The sequence below is a fragment of the Pelophylax lessonae genome (assembly GCF_965119305.1).
Source record: "Pelophylax lessonae genome assembly, chromosome: 9".
NCBI classification, from domain to species: Eukaryota; Metazoa; Chordata; class Amphibia; order Anura; family Ranidae; genus Pelophylax; species Pelophylax lessonae.
This window is the reverse complement of record NC_138776.1, coordinates 227,451,371-227,471,601: the sequence shown is the minus strand read 5'-3', so window position 1 is coordinate 227,471,601 and position 20,231 is coordinate 227,451,371. Positions and strand designations below refer to the sequence as shown.

General features: G+C 45.6%; 1 protein-coding gene across 1 annotated transcript in view; it reads right to left on the bottom strand.

The window, feature by feature from the left end:
- SERPING1 (serpin family G member 1) overlaps positions 1–20,231 on the bottom strand; it is a gene marked incomplete at its 5' end in the record, with an annotated part of 160,201 nt that overhangs the window by 121,126 nt on the left and 18,844 nt on the right. Inside the window, one exon of the mRNA XM_082268947.1 lies at positions 5,277–5,883. Coding sequence (XP_082125073.1) covers positions 5,277–5,883 — 607 coding nt within the window. The remainder of the gene's footprint in view (positions 1–5,276; positions 5,884–20,231) is intronic.

Here is a 20,231-nt window from a genome sequence, read left to right as displayed (position 1 = left end):
CTCGGCCGATCTCCAATCGAAAGTCGGATTATGCTTCTGGAGCCAGGGGTACCCCAAGACCACCGAGTAGTGTGGAGACGAAATAACCTGGAAGCAGACCGACTCTCTGTGAACGGCACCAATGGCTATCCCCACTGGAAGGGTCTCATGAGTCACGTGTGGCGGCAGAAGGGGTCTGCCGTCTATCGCCTCAAGAGCCAGTGGAGAACCTCGGGCCTGCAGAGGAATGGAATTGGCAGCAGCGAACACACTATCAATGAACAAACCACCAGCACCAGAGTCCACCAACGCCTGGGTCGTCACAAAGCCCCCGACCCAGGAGAGGACAACAGTGATCAGTGGTTTGTCAACACGGGAAACCGGGGACGAGGAGACTCCACCCAAGATCTGCCCCCGACAGGATCTCAGGTGCAAGCGTTTCCCGGACGGTTCGGACATGCCAACCGAAAATGCCCACCGAGACCACAGTACATGCATCGACCCTCGCGTCTTCGGAGTACCCTCTCCCCCTCGGACAGGCGAGCAAAGCCCAACTGCATGGGTTCACCCCCAGCCAAGTCATCCCCAGGAGGCGTGGGAGGAGAGGGAGGCACGGGTGGGACAGCAAAGGTAGGCGCCAATCTGTTAGGAGGCCTCCGCAGACTCTCCTTAAAGGAAGGTCTCTCCCTGAGTCTGGTGTCAATCAAAATCAAGAAAGAAATAAGAGACTCGAGCTCCACTGGTAGGTCCTTAGCTGCAACCTCATCCTATAAGGCATCCGAGAGACCATGAGAGAAAGCAGCGACCAGAGCCTCATTATTCCAGCCCACCTCTGCTGCCAGGGTACGAAACTCAATGGCGTATTCAGCTACGGATCGTGAACCCTGTCTGATGGACATAAGGAGCTTCGCAGCAGAGGCAGCACGAGCCGGCACATCGAATACCCTCCGAAGAGAAGCAACAAAACCGGAAAACTCGGCAACCACCGGATTGTTGTTCTCCCATAAAGGGCTGGCCCAGGCCAAGGCCTTGTCCGAGAGCAGCGAAATTAAGAAGCCCACCTTTGATCTCTCAGTAGGAAAGGCATGTGGCAGCAACTCAAAATAAATGCCCACCTGGTTAAGGAAACCTCGGCACTGAGTTGGCTCTCCCCCAAAGCGCTGTGGAAGGGGGGCAGAACCGGTCATACCCCGAAACACCGCAGGCGCAACAACAGGTGTCGGGGTAGACCCTGGCGCAACAACCGGAGCGGCAGTAGGAGCGGGCCCAGGAGCGACAACCGACCCATCGGCAACGGGAGCGAAATGAGCCGTGCGTTCAAGCAGGGTTTGCAACGTCACGGCGAACCGACCCAACAGGTGATCCTGCTGATCAAGTCTGGCAACCAGCGTGGGTAGCGAGGATGGCCCTGTACCGTCAGAATTCATGGCTTGGTCCTAATGTCACGGAACCATAAACCAGACGTACAACAACAGATAAGTGAAAATAAGAAGGCTTTATTGAAAATCAAGCTGTAAAGCAAAAGTCCAAACGGATGGCGAAACCGAGGCAGAGTCCTTGCGAAGCCAGAGGTCAGGAACCAGGAGGGTAGTCAGACGAAGCCAGGATCAGGAACCAGCAGGGTAGTCAGACGAAGCCAGGATCAGGAACCAGCAGGGTAGTCAGACGAAGCCAGGATCAGGAACCAGCAGGGTAGTCAGACGAAGCCAGGATCAGGGACCAGAAGCAGCAGCAGTCTTAGAAGCATGTGAACACAGGAGGACCAAGCAAGGAACTGAAGCCACAGACCTCCTATATATATGAGCTAGGCATCCAGCTCCTCCCAGTGGGAAGGAGGAGCCGCAGGGTGGGAGGCTACAAGAAACCCAGAAACCAAGATGGCCGCCAGCACATGTCAAACGAAGGAGAACAGCAAGAAGGTAAGACCATGACACCGGTGGGGATATCTGCTGTTGGGAAAACAGCTCACGCAGATCCTCTCTCAAACTCTCCGGATCCAACTCTTTTTCTGATGCTGGGCAGATGCCAGGGGCACTCTGCCCTGCAGCCAGCGCTTCTGCTGGGGCACCAGATGAGATACTCTGGAATTGCTGCTGATCACCATTTCCCAGCCTTCCAGCGCCTGTCTCAACTCCCCCTTCTGAGACCTTCATGCTATCAGCTTGTCTCGCTGCCTGGGGGACCTCCGGTGCGTTCCGGCATTCTAGCGCTCGCAGTGCCCTCTGTATCATCGCTGCTTCTTCCATTGCAGTTAGTATGGGAAAAGGCAGGGTCACCGCTGGCCCCATTTGCTTCTCATCTTCGTGACTGTCTGCTATTTCTCTCGGACAGTCCCAGGCAACGGGAGCCATGCCAGGCTGCTGATCACCGTCAAACAGCCGTTTGTAGGCAATCTCGAGCTCCCATTCCTGCTCAACCAGGAACTCCAATTCCTCCACGTCACACACCTCGTCGGGGAGGTCCAGCACCTCATCTCGGAAATCCAGAATGTGTTCCAGCCGCCACTCCTCATCGCTCCCAAAGTCTGGGTCTCCGTACATTTTTTGATGGAGCAGCCCCATGCCGCCATAGCCAACGCCTTCTGTTGGGCTGCCATCTGCTGTAATTGGCCACAGTTGAGCCGCGAACCACCGGAGGGCTCTGTAGCTGGTGTCCAGCCTCATTTCCTCCTGGACCAATCTTCCGAGCTCCGTCTTCCCTTCATCTCGCGGTCGTTCCCTCAGGAACACCTCTCGCGCACAGTACTGCGTCCGGTACATCTCTGTGGAGGAGGGAAGGATCTTCCCCTGATGGTGCCGCTTGTGGCTTAGCGCCTCATGCCAGAGTTGCCGGCGGATCACATCCTCCCAGCCGAGCCTGGTGTGCTCTGTCGCTGGTCCCCGATGTTGCTTCCGCATGCCTTGCAGCCTCCTCCCGAACTCCGCTCTCATGCTGGCTGGTCCCCGTAGCAGCTGCCCAGATCTTGAATCCTGGTGGTGGTTTGGATGTCCTGGACTGCAGGAGACATCCCACCGCTGCCAACCAATGTAACGGATCTTTGTACCCCAGGTGGGCATATCCGCCGGATCTGTGTCTCCTGTCCTACAAACGCACCCACAGCCTGCGGAGAAGCCATATCCAGCCCTTAACCCCTCAATCACGAGACAATCCACACAGGTGTTGAGGGTTAAACATGCAGATCTTAAACTGTTTATTACATTCCAAGACACAGTTTTACATACAGTTAGGGAAACTCCCCTTAGCCTTGCCACAGAAGGGGGGGAAGGGAACATAGACCAACCAATGAGAACTGAACATTTGTACATTTGAAACAGGAAGTCTTAATGCACACCCCCTGCGGAGAGATGTCTCCAACTCCAGACCATTGTCTGCCATGAATCCACACACTTAGACACAGAAACAGGAGGGGGGGGGGATGGGTTGTAACATAACATTACATTAACTCAATGCCATGAGTCAGTTGTTCAGAGGATGAATAAAGGGAAAATAAAATGCAATGTCCCAAACTCATAAGAAAATGACACAAAGGGGTTTACAATCCAGGGACAGGGTGATCCGTCACCCATAGTGACGGTTAGTACCGTCACAACCACTAAATGGGAACAGGACTTGAACCTCACACTAGACGATGCTGATTAGATACAAATTTGGCAGGCTACTAAATCTGCATCACCTAATATTGTCGCTCTGGAGACTAACTATAAAGTTCTTACCAGATGGCACTTAGTCCCAGCCAGAATCTCTAAATACGCGCCTCAGTACTCACCTCGCTGCTTTAGTGGATGCAAATCTCCCGGTACTCATGCACATATCTGGTGGGAATGTCCCATAGTCTGTGCCTTCTGGCCCGATGTCTATAGTACCCTGTCTACTATTTTTCACACTTCTCTCGCCCCTGATCCAGCGACTGCACTCCTGAATCTCAAGCCACCCGATCTCACACATCGTCAATTTAAACTTTTTTGTATGTCAAGACTGCAGCCAAACAGATGATAGCGAAAGCTTGGAAAACTCTGTTTCCTGGCAATGAAGAACAGAGTCACCCAGTCAAGCGGCAGCTGCCAAAGCCAGCAGATTATTAGCATGCATAAAGAAAGGGATGTATTCCAGAGATAAGACTATAATCCTTCCACTTTATAAAACTCTGGTCCGACCGCATCTGGAGTATTCTGTCCAGTTCTGGTCGCCAGTCCTCAGGAGGGATGTGTTGGAGCTGGAGAGAGTCCAGAGAAGGGCAACTAAACTGATTAGGGGGTTGGAGGACCTTAACTATGAAGAGCGGCTTCAATCACTCGATTTATTCTCCCTGGAGGAGAGACGTCTGAGGGGGGACATGATAGCAATTTATAAATATCTTAATGGGGATCTCAGCTTAGAAAAAAAGCTGTTCATTCGAAGGAATTGCATGAGGACTCAAGGACATACAATGCGATTAGAGGAGAAGCATTTTTAACCTCAGGCAACGAGGAGGGTTCTTTACTGTTAGGGCTACAAGATTGTGGAATTGTCTACCACAAGAGGTGGTTTCTGCGGGTAGTATGGTGGCTTTCAAAAGACTCTTAGACTTACATCTCAAGGCTCAGGACATTAAGGGCTATGTGAGATGATTACAGCCACACACACCTACACAGGTTGAACTGGATGGACTATTGTCTTTATTCAACCTCAACTACTATGTAACTATATGTAATGATACATGCTAAAACGGAAGCAATTTTGTTAGACAAGCTGACCCCCTATGAAAAGCTTTGGAGGCCCTGGATCGACAATTGCCTGCCTTCCGGCCTTGACGACACCCTTGTACTCACTTGATCTAAAGTGCTTACTTTCCTGCCCTGCGTACCCGTCTGGGCCCCCAATGGTGGTTCGGGACTCTCTCCGGGCATCTACCGCTACCTCCCCTCCTCGGCCCCTCCCATTTCCCCTGGTTTCCTCCTTGCCCCCCTACCTTGTTGCCTCTGGCACTCCTGCTCTCGTTTTTCTCTTTTATTGTGGTTGGGTTTCCTTCCTCAGTTATATTCACGACTTCATACACAGTTTGCGACCTATACCACTCCTATGCCTTCTGTTTGATCTCTATACACGTTAACTGAGGCACCAGGACCACCCTCTTTTACAACTTACACTGTTACTTGTTAAATGATTGTTATGTTCTTGCTTTGTATTTCCACTGTGACTTGCTTCGACATGTTATGTATTTATCCTTTATACTGGCATTTTACTGTACCACATTTAATCTGCCTTCAATAAAATTGTTTGAAAAGAAGAAATACAGTCTATATCTTAGTATATCTTACCTAGCAATAGATGTGACAATGCCAAAGCAACACTTATAGGAGATACTACAAGATTTGGCCTTGAATCCCATTTTGACAGCTCTTGGAATAGGTTCAGTGTAAAAGTCATCAGTTCTTTTGTAACCTCATTAAGTGTATCAAAATTCTTCCTTGAGCATTCTGGCCACAACATAGAACAAGATGGTGTCTTCTTCACCTGAGGCAAGACGTGTTCAGTTTGTTTTTCCTTGTTTTTGTTGTTTTTTGTAATCTGTTCATGCCCTTCTGCACTTTCTCCTTGTTTGATCAACTTCATGTCCTCTGCTTCATAGCCAGAATGTTTGGTTTTAGGGAATTCAGTCCCCTCTGCAATTTGAGGTTCTTGAGCCTTTAAGATCGTATCTGTTGCTTCTGTTGGTTTGTAAATACTTAAAGACTGTTTCACAGTTTCAGTTTCCTCTTGCTGCATTCCCAAATTCTGATTGTCTTCTGGTGACTTGGTATCTTTTATCCTCGGAGGAACTGTATTTTTACTTTTTGATTGTGCATCTGATTCATCAGCAGTTTGATCCTCTTGTTTTTTTACAACAGGTGAACTAGTGGTTGTTGATATAGACAGAGAGGGACCCTGGAATAAAAGACAGAAAAAAAATCAGTCACTGGAAGAAATTGTTTAACCCTTTAGTTTTTGTTTTAGCATTTTTGGCACATATGCTCAAAACTTCATTAGAGGCCTGGACATTACATAAAAGCCCAAAAACCAATATATATTTTTTTGAAAGCAGACACCCTAGAGAATAAAATAGTGGTAAAATATTCAATTGTTTGGTAAAATATAAAAGACAAGGCTGCACCAAGTAAATAGATACTTAACATGTCAAACCTTAAATTTGTGTTGTGTCTGTGAAATGGTGATAAACTTCAGTACCCTATATTTTCAATAGGCGACCCTTTGGAAACCCTCTATAGGTCATCAATTTAGCATTACAGCGGAGGTCTGGTACTAGAAATATTTATTTCACTGACGCGTGCGCAGCATAATGTATGTATCACAAATTCCAATGTTTTCATGCATAGGGGCCCCCAATGCGTGTGTTTACATTTGTACTTATGTGCATATATGTGGAGGTGGAGGGGGGGGGGGGATTTTTATGTGCTTGGGCTTTTTACGATTTGAAAAAATCACATTTTTTCATCACATAAGACACAAAAAGTCCTCTGTGTGATGATTTTTTAGTGACAGGATCTCTTTTACGAGACATCCAGGTGTCAATGAATGTAATGCAATGAAGATTGCATTGCATTACATTCTTTCCCGGCCATGCTGGATGGGGACACTGAGAGGTGGACGTCAAATATGTCACTTCCTGGGGCAGAAACAGGGAAGGGAAAAGAGCAGATATGGGTCCGCTCTGCTCCCTCCCCTCTACCTGGCGGAACCCATGTCAGTCCCAGCCCCCAGATGGGCAAGCGCAGCTTGGGATACATGGTTGGGGGATGTCCCCATTACCAGGGGTGTGTAGAAGCAATTGGGTGACAACGCACCCACGTGAATGCTTCCACCTAACAGGCAGGAGTCTGCTTGTCAGATTTCCACACAATTCCAGTGGCTAATGCCACCTGGAATGTGTGTTAAACCCCCTGTTGTCAGGTCCGTATGACGTATGGACCTGGCAGCGAAAGGGTTAAAGGATGTTTTATTATATTGATGCTGCATTATGCAATTTTGCACGACAGATGCATGGAATCTGAAGGTTGTTTTACCACAATTGCATAGTGTCAGATACAGGTGTAAAAGATCTTAAAAAAAAATCAGTTAAACTTACCAGTATCAGTATTTCTAGGAATATTCCAGGACAGCTGCATTAGAAGTGATTGTTCTATCTTCAAAAAGAAATTAGAGCAGACACTTTAACCACTTCCCGGACCACCCACCGCATATATACTGCAGCAGGGCAGCCCATGCAGCTGTGCAAAATCAAGTATAGGTGCACAGGTTCTCAAAGGCGCGTGCCCACCACTCCCGCTGTGATTAGACACAGTGGGAGCCAATCAGTGGGTCACCGGCCACCCGCAATCGTGCAGGACAATGACAGAACGACCGTCTGCCTATGTAAACAAGGCTGTTTTGTTACAGAGGAAAAGTGAGTTATTGTATTTCAGATAAGCTGAAACAGAGATCTTACTTTTCCTCTAGTGCGTCCATCCCCCAGACAGTTAGAAGGCATTCCCTAGGGCAACGTTTCTCAACTCCGATCCTCAGGGCACACTAACAGGCCAGGTTTGCAAGAAAACTGAAATACATCACAGGTGATATCCTTTGCTGCTCAGTGATTGCAGAATTCTAATCTGCATCTCCCCAGGATCTTCTCAGGGTAATACCTAAAATCTGGCCTGTTAGTGTGCCCTGAGGACCGGAGTTGAGAAACACTGCCCTAGGGGCACACTTAACCCCTTCCCTGCCAGTGTTATTTATACAGTAACAGTGCATTTTTTTTTAGCACTGATCACTGTATTGGTGTCACTGATCCTCAAAAAGTGTCACTTAGTGTCCGATTTGTCCATTGCAATGTTGCAGTCCCGCTAAAAATCGCTGATCCCCGCTATTACCAGTAAAAACAATAAACATAAATAAAAAGTCCATAAATCTATCCCATAGTTTGTAGATGCTTTAACTTTTGTGCAAACCAATCAAAATACACTTATAAGGATTTTTTTACCAAAAATATGTAGCAGAATACAGATTGGCCTAAATTGTTGAAAACATTTTATTTTTTAAAATTTTTTTATTGGTAATGTTTTATAGCAGTAAAAAATGTGATTTTTGTCTTACCGTAAAATCCTTTTCTCTTTTGTTCATTGACAGACACAGCTCCTGTCATTCTTGACCACTGGGCTGAATCCATGCCCAGGACCCCCCAAACCGGACAGACTGGCTTTCGTAGTCACCACTAGGGATGATCAAACGGTTCTGGTCGACCATCGGTTCGACCCGAACATTGGATGTTCGAGGTTCGGCCGAATTCAGACCTTTTTCCCCAAAAAGTTCGGAATTCGGCAACCAGAACCGACCAAAATGCAATGGTTCAGGAAATGGGCTTTAAAAGCCCGTGATTGGACCAGAACCATTAGCAAAAGCCAATTGAGGGGGCAGGAGAATGCTAGGAATGTGATTGGAGTGACTAGGGGGTCCCTAGGCCAATCATTAGTGAATACGCCCCCCAGTATATAAGATAGCCCCTGCCAAATTCCTAGCATTGTAATACAGGGACATGGAAGAGAGTGGAAGCAGTTCTGTTAATTTTACTTTAAAAGTGTCATTTAGCATTTATTAGTGTGAGGAAAGGGATTTCTAGTGTAGTTAGGGTGCTCTTTTACACTTTAGTTAGCTTCAAAAATTTAGTTTCTGTAGGGAAAGTGTGAAGTGTCAGGGTGACCGTAATGTAGTGTAGGGTTAACTGACTGCTATGGCAGGGTGACCAAACCCTTCCATATCAGGGTGACCGTAATGTAGTGTAGGGTGAACTGACAGTGACTGCTATGGCAGGGTGACCAAACCCTTCCATATCAGGGTGACCGCAATAGAGAAAAGCTAGTTTCTCTCAAGTCACTTTCGCTGCAGTAATATGGCTTCGCCCCTGTCAGCTTTCTTTTTGGCTGCAGGCGTCTATGGTGATTTTTTGAGCACATGTTTGGAGTCAGGCATGACATCTGAACATGTGTATAGGGGGTATATACACTTAGACATATATAGGTGTTATAGTAGCGTAACCATATTAGTGTAAATGATTTCATTAGCGCAAGCATATATTTCTGCTACTATCACACCTATATATGTCTAGATGTATATATACATATAAGTATGTGTGTATATATATACCGGTATACACAAGTTCAGATGTTTTGCCTGCCTCCAAAGAACCCAAAAAAATGCCCAAAAAAACGCTAGCGCCAAATAAAAAAAAAAAACACCCAGGTGTGTTGTTGCAGGCATTTTTTGGGGTTTTTGGAGGCAAGAAAAACATCTGAACTTGTGTATACGGGTATATATACACACATACTTATATGCATATACACACCTAGACATATATAGGTGTGATAGTAGCAGAGATATATGCTTGCGCTAATGAAATCATTTACACTAATATGGCTCTGCTCCTATAACACCTATATATGTCTAAGTGTAAAATACATATAAGTATGTGTGTGTATATACCACTATACACAAGTTCAGATGTTTTGCCTGCCTCCAAAAACCCCAAAAAAATGCCTGCAACAACACACCTGGGCGTTTTTTTTTTTTTTACGCTAGCGTTTTTTTGGGCATTTTTTTGGGTTCTTTGGAGGCAGGCAAAACATCTGAACTTGTGTATAGTGGTAAAAACGCCTGCTATTAAACCGGCAAGGTGTGAAAAGCGAGAAGCTACTAACCTGTTCTGTAAGTGTTCTAATACAAACAATATTTTTTTTATGGTTCTGGACATGCTACAGAGCTGAAACTTCACAGGTACACCTTTTAGACACCCCAGATACTAAATCCAAAGAATTTTTTTTTTTTTTAATTTTTCCAATAATTGGCTCTCTATCAAAAATGACAATTTTTAAGAACTTTTTTTGTGTGTTTAATAGTCCCTGGGGCATGACCCAGAACCCTAGGCACAGTGCCTGGGGTATGACCGAGAACCCTAGGCACTTTTTAGGGACATTTATTGGTTTTTAGGGCTTCAAAATTGTGTTTTTTGATTACCGAAGTTCGGGTCCCATTGATTTCAATGGGGTTCTGAAATCCGGGCCGAACTTTCGGGAAGTTCGGATGTTCTGGCCGAACCGAAGTTTTGCAAAGTTCGATCATCCCTAGTCACCTCCACTGTCCAGAACAGAGGGAGGAAGGATTTTCCTTGATGAAGTGCCAGGGAACGGAGCCACTAAAGCAGAGACCCTCTCGCAACCCGACTCAACAGGATCAAATTGTCCAGAGACTGTGGATTATTTGGAACCATTTGGTTAGAATCTCCTTTTGCAGAAGTCTGGTATGGAACTGAGTGAAGGGGACGGCCTTGAAGGTTAAAAAATCATGCCCAGCACCTGCATGCAGGTCCTTAGAGGCAACCGATGATTGGATAACAGGAGGTGAATCGCCGGCTGCAATTTCAATCGTTTCATTTCTGGGAGAAACACCCAGACTGATGCTGAATCCAGAGTCAGCCCCAGAAAGTCCAACTTGTTAGACGGAGTCTAGGCAGACTTTTGAAAATTCAGAGTCCAGCCGAACTCCTGCAGAGTTCTCACATAGAAACATAGAATGTGTCGGCAGATAAGAACCATTTGGCCCATCTAGTCTGCCCAATATATCTGAATCCTATGAATAGTCCCTGGCTCTATCTTATATGAAGGATAGCCTTATGCCTATCCCATGCATGCTTAAACTCCTTCTCTGTATTTGCAGCTACCACTTCTGCAGGAAGGTTATTACATGCATCCACTTACATGCATCCACTACTCTCTCAGTAAAGTAATACTTCCTCATATTACTTTTAAACCTTTGCCCCTCTACTTTAAAACTGTGTCCTCTTGTGGTAGTTTTTCTTCTTTTAAATATGCTCTCCTCCTTTACCGAGTTGATTCCCTTTATGTATTTAAAAGTTTCTATCATATCCCCTCTGTCTCTTCTTTCTTCCAAGCTATACATGTTAAGGTCCTTTAACCTTTCCTGGTAAGTTTTTTCCTGCAATCCATGTACTAGTTTAGTAGCTCTTCTCTGAACTCTCTCTAGAGTATCTATATCCTTCTGGAGATGTGGCCTCCAGTACTGGGCACAATACTCCAAGTGAGGTCTCACCAGTGTTCTGTACAGCGGCATAAGCACTTCTCTCTTTCTACTGCTTATACCTCTCCCTATACATCCAAGCATTCTGCTGGCATTTCGTGCTGCTCTATTACATTGTCTTCCCACCTTTAAGTCTTCTGAAATAATTACTCCTAAATCCCTTTCCTCAGATACTGAGGTCAGGACTGTGTCAAATATTCTATATTCTGCCCTTGGGTTTTTACGCCCCAGGTGCATTATCTTGCACTTATCCACATTAAATTTCAGTTGCCAGAGTTCTGACCATTCTTCTAGTTTTCCTAAATCCTTTTCCATTTGGCGTTTCCCTCCAGGAACATCAACCCTGTTACATATCTTTGTGTCATCAGCAAAAAGACAAACCTTACCATCGAGGCCTTTTGCAATATCACTTATGAAGATATTAAACAAAATTGGTCCCAGTTTTGATGTCACCTTGATGTCCAGATCCTTCTTCAGGACCGATGACGATTCCACCCTCAGAAGAAGATCGTCCAGGTACCCCAGAACCTAAATCCCCCATTGCCTGAGTAAGGCTAACACCAGGGCTAAACCTTACCTTTTGTGAACACTCGAGAAGCGGAAGTGAGACTAAAGGGTAACACCACAAATTGATAGTGCTCCTTGCCTATAGCAAAGAGAAGAAAATATTGATGTTCGATGTAAATAGGAATATGAAGGTAAGCATCCTTGATATCGATGGAGGCTAGAAAGTCTCCCTGATGAAGAGAAGCTATGACTTAGTGAATGGATTTGATTCTGAATTTTTGAACCCGCACAAAATGGTTAAGTGCCTTGAGATACAGAATAGAATGAACCTTCCCTTCCTTCCTGGGAACCGTAAAGTGGTTGGTATAAAATCCTGAAAGCATTCCGACTCCGGAACAGGGACTATCACCCTTTGTGATAACAAGTCCTGAACTGCTCCGAAAAGGCCTTGAAGCTGATCCGTAGACTGACGCAAAATGTAAGAGAAGAGCCTTGGCAGGGGCAAGGACCAAAACTCGATTTTGTAACCGGACCGTATCCATTCGAGAACCCATTTGTCTTGAATGAACGAGATCTATGGAATCGTAAAGAAACTAAAACATCCCCCCCCCACCCCTAGTACAGGTGAGGGCGTCCCTTCAGGTGGAGGAGGGCTTATCCGCAAGACCGGAGGGGCCCGCCTTGGACTACCACCCCAGGGTCTCTTGGAACCCCCCCCCCCCCGAGAAGGGTCGAGAGGGTTTGGACCCTTTGTCCTCCGACCCCGTGGGGCAATAGGGCCGCTTGTGATCCGAAAAGTTTGGACCACGTTTGCGGCGAGAATCTCTGTCGTTTGGGGCGAGAATCTCTGTTCTTAGCAACCTGTGGGAGCAAAGTATCCTTGCCTCCCGTGAGACCCTTAATAATCTCTTCCATGGAGGCTCCAAGCAGATGGTCACCCACAAAGGGAAGATCCTTCAGAACCTTTTTAGAGGTCTGGTCCACAGACCAGAATTTCAACCAGATCATGCGGTGCAAAGTCACTGATGCCCTGCAGGCTAACGATGCTGCATCTAGGGAGGCATTTCAATATATTGCAATCCTTGAATTAATTGATCTGCCAGCTCCGCCATTTCCTGAGGTTGCTGACCCTCCTTCAAATCTTGGCGTAACAACTTCGCCAAGGTCTGGGAGACCAAGGTTATGGCAAACACCGGTCTCAGAATTGAGCTGGCCACGGTAAAAAGATGGCGCACCAACAATTCAGCCTTCCTATCTGCAGGGTCCTTAAAGGACGGAGCGTCCTCCACAGGCAGTAATGCGACTTTATTCAATCTAGAAACCTGGGAATCCACCACCGGTGATACCGCCAGTTTCTTTACCAGGGAATCTTCAAAGGGATATCTCCTAGCGAAATGCTTAGATATCCCAGCCACTGACTAGCGACATACTCATCAAAATAGGCAGGGAAAGGGAACACTTTAGTCACTCTAGATGGCCTGGGGCTGCCAAACTGCACTGGCGTGGTCAACGCAGCCTCCGCTGCGTCCTCCATTTTTAATCACCAATCATTGCCTCTACCAGCGCTTTTTTATGCGCCGGGGTGGAGGAAGAGGAATCATCCTCACTGTCAGAGCACTCGAAGTGCGTGAACACGGACCCCGTGGGGTGACTTATGTCTGCGACGGCCATATCAGCCTCAGTTTCTGAGGAGGCAGAGGAAACAGGAGAGGACAGCGGGCACTTTTTGGCAGGTCTCTTTTGCAAAACCATGTCCACTTTTGACACTGATTGTAGGACCGCCATCATGGCCCCCCATAGCAGAGTGGGACCCCAAGGATCTCCCCTCGGAGAATGGGTCTGGTGGTGAGACATGTTCGGCCGGCTCCATTACACCCTGGTGCCGCAATGGGAAACAGTAAAAGTTTCAATAGCTGTAAAAATAAAAATCCAGCAACGCTGATGTCTGTGGGACTACAGGTCCCAGAACACTGCAAACAGTCAGAACAGGTAGGGAATCACCACCACACCATGTCTTCAGCACAAGGAGTGAGGAGAAGAGGCGCCAATCACTTGCAGCACGCCGCCCTGAGCAGAAGAATGTCCGTGCTGCCACCAGAGCCGGCTTGCCGCCTATTACACAATGCGGTTACAAGAAAATGGCCATCATGCCTGCACAGTAGCCAGGGACCCCTGTTTCCCACAATCACAGCACTCCCGGGCTGCACAGGTACACTGCGGCTAGCCGATTGCCACTCACCTCACCACAATCCAATTAAACCACCCCTGAATGCCCCCCCAGGGGGGAAGAGGGGGTAGGACCCTTTTTGAGGATAGGTAGAATATAGGGGAAGGCAGAGCATCGCAAAGACTACCGACCCCGGAAGGACCAACACTAACCCCTAACTTTCCGAGGGAGAAAAGAGGGTTACTCACCATACCATTGGAGACTCGTGGGATTCACTCCATGCAGGTTACCTCCTCATCTTGGAACAAGGGGTGCTGCAGGCCCGATGAATGCTGTGTCTCCGGCCGCAACCAGGACACACCTTACCCTCCTTTCTGGGCACCATGAACAGGTTTGAATAGAAACCTTGAGAGCATTCCTGCTAAGGAACCGGCACAATCACCCCTTGAGCCAGGTCCCACTCGCAAGCCAGTCCCTCCAGTGGGATCATGTCGCGGCCGACCTAGCATGGAGCTGAGGTCTGCACATGCTCGCTGGCCAGACTGGGGTGACCGTCAGGATCTAGAATATACAGTGCGTCGCCTATTCCGGCAGTTGATTGTAGTTCTCAGGAACAAACAAAATAGAAAAATAACAAAAGCGAAAAAGAAAAAAAAATTAAAAATGAGAAAAAATGGCAGGACCAGAGGTCACAGCAGGGAGCTAGGTCCTTACTCCTGACTAGGCAGAAAAAAACTGAGATCCCAACAGAAGGAAGTGGGAGTATACCACCTGGGACTGCCCCATGGGCATAGTTAAATCTCTGTTAACTTTGTTAACCCTTTTCCGTCTAGTGTCCTACTCCTAGGAACCGCAGCATAACCCATCCGTTAAATGAAGATATGACGCTGTGTCCGTCAATAAACAAAAGAGAAAGATGTTTTATGTACTAACACGTGATTAACAAGTTGACAAATATTGGAAGGTATATGTCCATAATTGGAGAATATGTTTAGGGGTACATAGGCCACACCCCATGTAAGTGAGCCTGCTCTTCTATGGTGATATGCCATGGCTGGACAGTCCCAGTCATATCCTGCATTGTATATAAGATACAGAATAAAGAAATAAAGTGGTGTATCAGTATTTGTCTATGTGTGACTTACTATATGTCGCTCCTGCAAGCCTGTGTGTCTGGGTGTGGTGAACAGAGAAGTACTGTATAAACTGGTAAAAAAGTGTTTATTAGTGTTAGCGGTACAATAAGATAGTGATATTACAGCAAGACCTTTTATATATAATGGCAGATAATAGCTACTCCACTTCATCTACAGTGAATAGGTTTGTGGTGGGTGGATAGAATCCCTTTTTTCACTTTCCTCTACAGAGCCAGAAGGTCTCTGTATCCTCTTCCTTGGCTCTTTCCATGAGACGTGTGGGCTGGGAGCAGAGATGTATAGTAACTAAGTAGAACTACTTCACTACTGTACTTAAGTACCGAAAGGCGGTATCTGTACTTTCCTAGAGTAGAATTTTTTTCTCCTACTTCCACTTTTACTTCACTACATTTTTTCAATGATTTCAATACTTCTACTCCAATACTTTTTTTTTTTGTGCTGCATAGTTACTCGTTACAATTATAAAAATTACCACTGCCAAAACAGTAGATGGCAGGTTTCACGAAGCTCAAAACACGTGTATTATCAGCGCATACGAAAATAAATGCTACTGTATGTATAAATAAAAGCTGCACTTGAAAAAATAAAAAACAATATGATGTTCAAACTTTTGACTTCTTTCTTTAATAACTACATAACACAGTACTTGTACTTTTACTTTAAGTACTTGAGTAGCAATTTTTTTTCAAAACTACTGGTACTTTTACTTTCAGTACTTGAGTAGCAAAATTTTTTAAAAAACTACGTGCAATACTTAAGTACAAAAAATGTTGAATACTTTAGTACTTCTACTCAAGTCACTTTTTGATCGAGCACTTCCACTTCTACTCAAGTCACTTTTTGATCGAGCACTTGTACTTTTACTCAAGTATGGGTTTCGAGTACTTTATACAACTCTGGCTGGGAGTGAGTCTGAAGATTTGCAAATGGAAGGTGAGTAATCTGTTAGAACTAAGCGGAAAGTGGAAACTATTTTAGTCCTTATGGAATAAATAAACACCTAAGAAAGAAAAAAAAAAGCCATTGTGTATAAGGCAACAACACCACCATCTCTTCTAGTGCCATAAAAAAACCCACACAGCAGACAGCATAAAGGTAAGATACCAAGACTCACACTGTAGCTGACTTGATAACATAACACAACAACAGGCAGGGACGCCTGATGGGAAGGTAAGTATGGTGGATGATACGGTTGTCCCTACATTAGTAGTGGAACAAAAACTTGGCATTCAATGGGGTAACTTGAGGGAAAAAGACAGGAAAGCCGAACACAAAACCTATACCTCAGGGTGATCCCTGACTCACCAGCCATCGGGACAAAGAATAAAATCATTGTACTGTATTCCTACAGATAACAAACACAAAGAGAACTGAGTGACACGGGTGATATGTGGTGTAACGGACCGTTTCAGCAGACAAGGGGTTAAAATCCGTTTAGGCGATATGCCCCTTTCTGAGAGAGACAGGCACAGCTACTTGCAGGAGATCACACTCCCGAACTGGATACAATATAGCACTCCAACCTGGAACCTCACGAATAGCTGCTAGCAGACGAACAAGAGAAGCATACATCAGCTTACATTCCTAGCAATCGGTCTCCAACAGCATACAGTGAATCCCCCCAAGAACGAGACAAAGCTCCGTGTGGAAGGTCAAGCAGTGGTATATTTATTGAGGGCTCCCTGCCCCCGTATTTATACAGGTCTCCCACCTGGTGGACACTCCCGTAGGGGACCAGATGGAAGACTGTAACACAAACAGACATGTATCACATTACAGACTCCCAGAAGCAAAACATCCCCACAATGCATCCTGGCTTCCTCCCTTAGTAGACAGCCAGGTGAGCTCATTAACATGTTTATCAATAGTCTCAGTTAATCAGTAGACATTCCTCAGGAGGGGGCTGCTGGAAACAATCCCCCCCCTCTCTCTCTGCAGCTAGAACTAGTTTTCACAGCGAGACTCCATTACACGCATGGGGACCCAAATACAGTATTCTGCTTTAAAATATATAAAGTTACTTTTTATACATTAAACATAGACATGTCACATATCCCCAGATAGCTCAGGTCTGAGTGCACATTATTAGGTGAATGGCACTCAGACCCCACGAATACAGTTTCATCGCCATGGAGCCAAAGTCTTTTAAAACCTGGTCCATAGTCCAAAGGCAGCAGGCGGGCAACCAGGCTCCTCCAATGCAATGTGGCGAGGTTGGTCTCGTCACATCTGGGATATATAAAGTGTTTGCTTGTGTTTCCTTTTAGATAAAAGAAAAGGAAAGAAAGCGCCTCTGAATTTAAAAGCCTTGTGTACAAACTGTGCACAAACAGTTCCACCCCATCTTACAAGCCCTAACACATTTCACTCCATCCAGAGCATATTCATGTAGCGCCCTCCCTGGTAGGTGCTAGGTAAGCCAGAAGGGCTCTGTAATCCTAGCTTGGGCTGAGTCCAAAGCTTGGTCTTTCTGTGCCTCCTGCGGTCACACCATACCTCGCAGTCCCATCCATCTTTTCTGGACATGGTCTTGTCCAAGTACCACTCCACTTGGCCTTGCATGGAATACATTCTCTCAGGATTCATTCATCTGGATGGTGATTACCTGCTGTAGGAGTAAGCCCAGGGTTGGTAGATATCAATTGGAGCTAATGTACATCTCTGTTGTGGGGATTTGCATCCTCTGGTAAGCTGCTGTACTTTTGGGTGACTGATGGAGGCTCTCTTATGCGGTGTTATATACCAGTGATTTTGTATGATCTATCTATCCATCCATCCATCAGGCTGATTATTCAGGGGATTCATCTGGGTGACTGTCTCCTATCCCTATTTTCAGTGGAACCTTATCTTTGCTTGTGACTGTGTTCTTATGCACTTTAATAGTGACCTTTTAACTTTGTTATGAAGTTTTTATTTAATTAGCGCTGCACACTATGTATAGTCTTGTCTTTTAGTTGTAATTCAACAACTTTTTTTGTGCTGGCTGCTTTTGTTATTGTTATTGTTTTGTAATTAAGCGCAGCAAAACATTAAATACATATGTGGCCCTGTCTGCTTATTAGAGGGGCCTGAATTGTTAGCTAGCTGTCACATGTTTCCAGGTGTGTCTATTGAGTCTGGGGAGTCTCCCCAATGTGTCCAATGAGGGATCTTGTTGGTCAGTGGAGGAAACCAAGCCAATGGCACATCAGGGTTTATGACTGTCTCAGTGGGCGGGGTCTACCGCAATGCACCCTGGGATTGGATATAAATCTGTGGGGAGCATGTGACAGAGTGTCTTTTGGCGGGAGCATCAGTCCCAGGAGGAGGTGACGGCTGTCTCTCCTCCTGTCAGAGAGTGAAGGTGGTCCAGGCAGTCGGCCTAGGGGACCAGAGTTTGAGCTGTGCTGCAGAGAGGGATCCAGAGTGTTGCTGACTGAGTGGAGCTGCTGGGCAGAAGTTTTCAGCAAAAACAGTATCGTGAGTACTCAAGATCTGCAAAGGGGTCTGCCTAGGAAAGAGGACCACTCCAGAAGGTTAAGGGGATCCAGGAGCCAGCTAACCAGTAGTATTGGCAGTGTTCAAAGCCCTGAAGATAGGGAAGTTAAAGGGGGCGCCAGTGTGGGCCCTGAAGTGTTCAGCAGTGCAGTTAAAGAGTACAGTCAGCTACCTCAGGAAGGAGTACCTCAGGGAGCTAAAAAGGACTTTGACAGTCAAAGGCAAAGTCACAGTGTCAAGCCAGCGTTAACAGGCATCCGGCCAGCGTTAACCAGCATTTTCTAAAGTCCCTGCCTAAATGTGTATAGTTTACTTGTTGGAGTATCCCACTCATCCCTTCTCCCATCTAAGTTCCTAAATAAACCTAAAAACCCAAAGATACTGGACTGGTTCTTGTCTCAGTGCTCACACTTGGAGAAACATGTTCAAAGGTACTTTTGTTGCACCCGGTGACCCAGGGGCACCCACAGCCAGCACCTATGCTGGGAATTCTGCTACATTCATATAGTGAGGCTCAAGGGATGAGATAAGACAGAGCCTTTGGAGTCACTCTGCACATGCTCAGTTGGGTGTGTATTGCTAGAAAGTTTTTTTTTTTCTTGGGAGGGTGCATGTGATCAGCACAGGGCCAGACAGAGGGTCGGGGTCCTGGAGGCTCATAGGACAGCCAGAGAAGAATGAAAACTCCTCCTACAAGCTTTAACCAAATACTAATAGAAGTCACAAGGCTGCTTTATACTGCTGGTGAGAAATGATGAGGGGGTATTTCGTTTATATTTACTAAAATAATTGCATTTCCATGTTTTTTGTGCTGTGGGAGACCAGATATAGTGAATGCAGGGTCCTGGGTTTAGTAACACTTTAACAACATACACCTATGGCTTATAAAAACATATCAAAAGGTGGATGGAAAGCTCCTATACTATGTTACAGTACCAGATGTCAGACATAAGCATATAGACTGTATATATTAGGGATACATTGTTATGCAAAAAAGAAAATGTCTGGAATTTCCTGCACCTCTCTGTATCTTTATTTTAGGTTCACAACAGTATCACAGGCATGACAGGAACAATAGATGGTTCCTGTCATGTCTGTGACAATGTCATGATGCTAAACTAAAGATACTAAGGAGTGCAGCAAATTCCAGACTTTGTCCTTTTTGCATGCTGTCATTGACGGGCTGTGCGGCACCCTCATGATAGACTCGCAGAATGAGTGATGGTTCATCTGGAGCAGCATTCATTTCTTTCTGCTATCCAGCGTATTATGTTACAAATCTCTCTAATGTGTTGGAAATCCTCTAATGTGTTATAAAGGGATAAAAAGTTTTGTTACACCTAATCACGTAAAAGCCGGTTTAAATCCATTATCCAATATCAGCTCTACAACGCTGTACATTACTGACCTCTATATGCTCATTCAATACATACCTAATTGTAATGATGTAATTGAATTAAAAAAATTCTCATTTTTAATTATTATTAGTGGGCCACGGAGTGTTAATTAGAAATATGCCAGTCTGCATCTGTATATTCGCGTGTCCATGCATGTATTTACTTCAAACTGTCAATGGTAATTCATATACTCTCCACTCTGAAAAATATGAAGCCAGCCATCCAACAATCTCATCCCATCTTAAATCATTATGTTTATTTATTTGAAATAAATGAAAAGTTTTATGATACTTCACTATGGAGATTTATTTTTCTCACATTGCTGGGGAGTATCTATAGGGTCATCTAAGAAATCAAGAGCCACTTTTCCCTACAATTGGTAATTGCAGTGTGTGCAGCAGGAGGATTTGCAGTCTCCCTTGGGCTTTTCAAGTGTTGTTACAG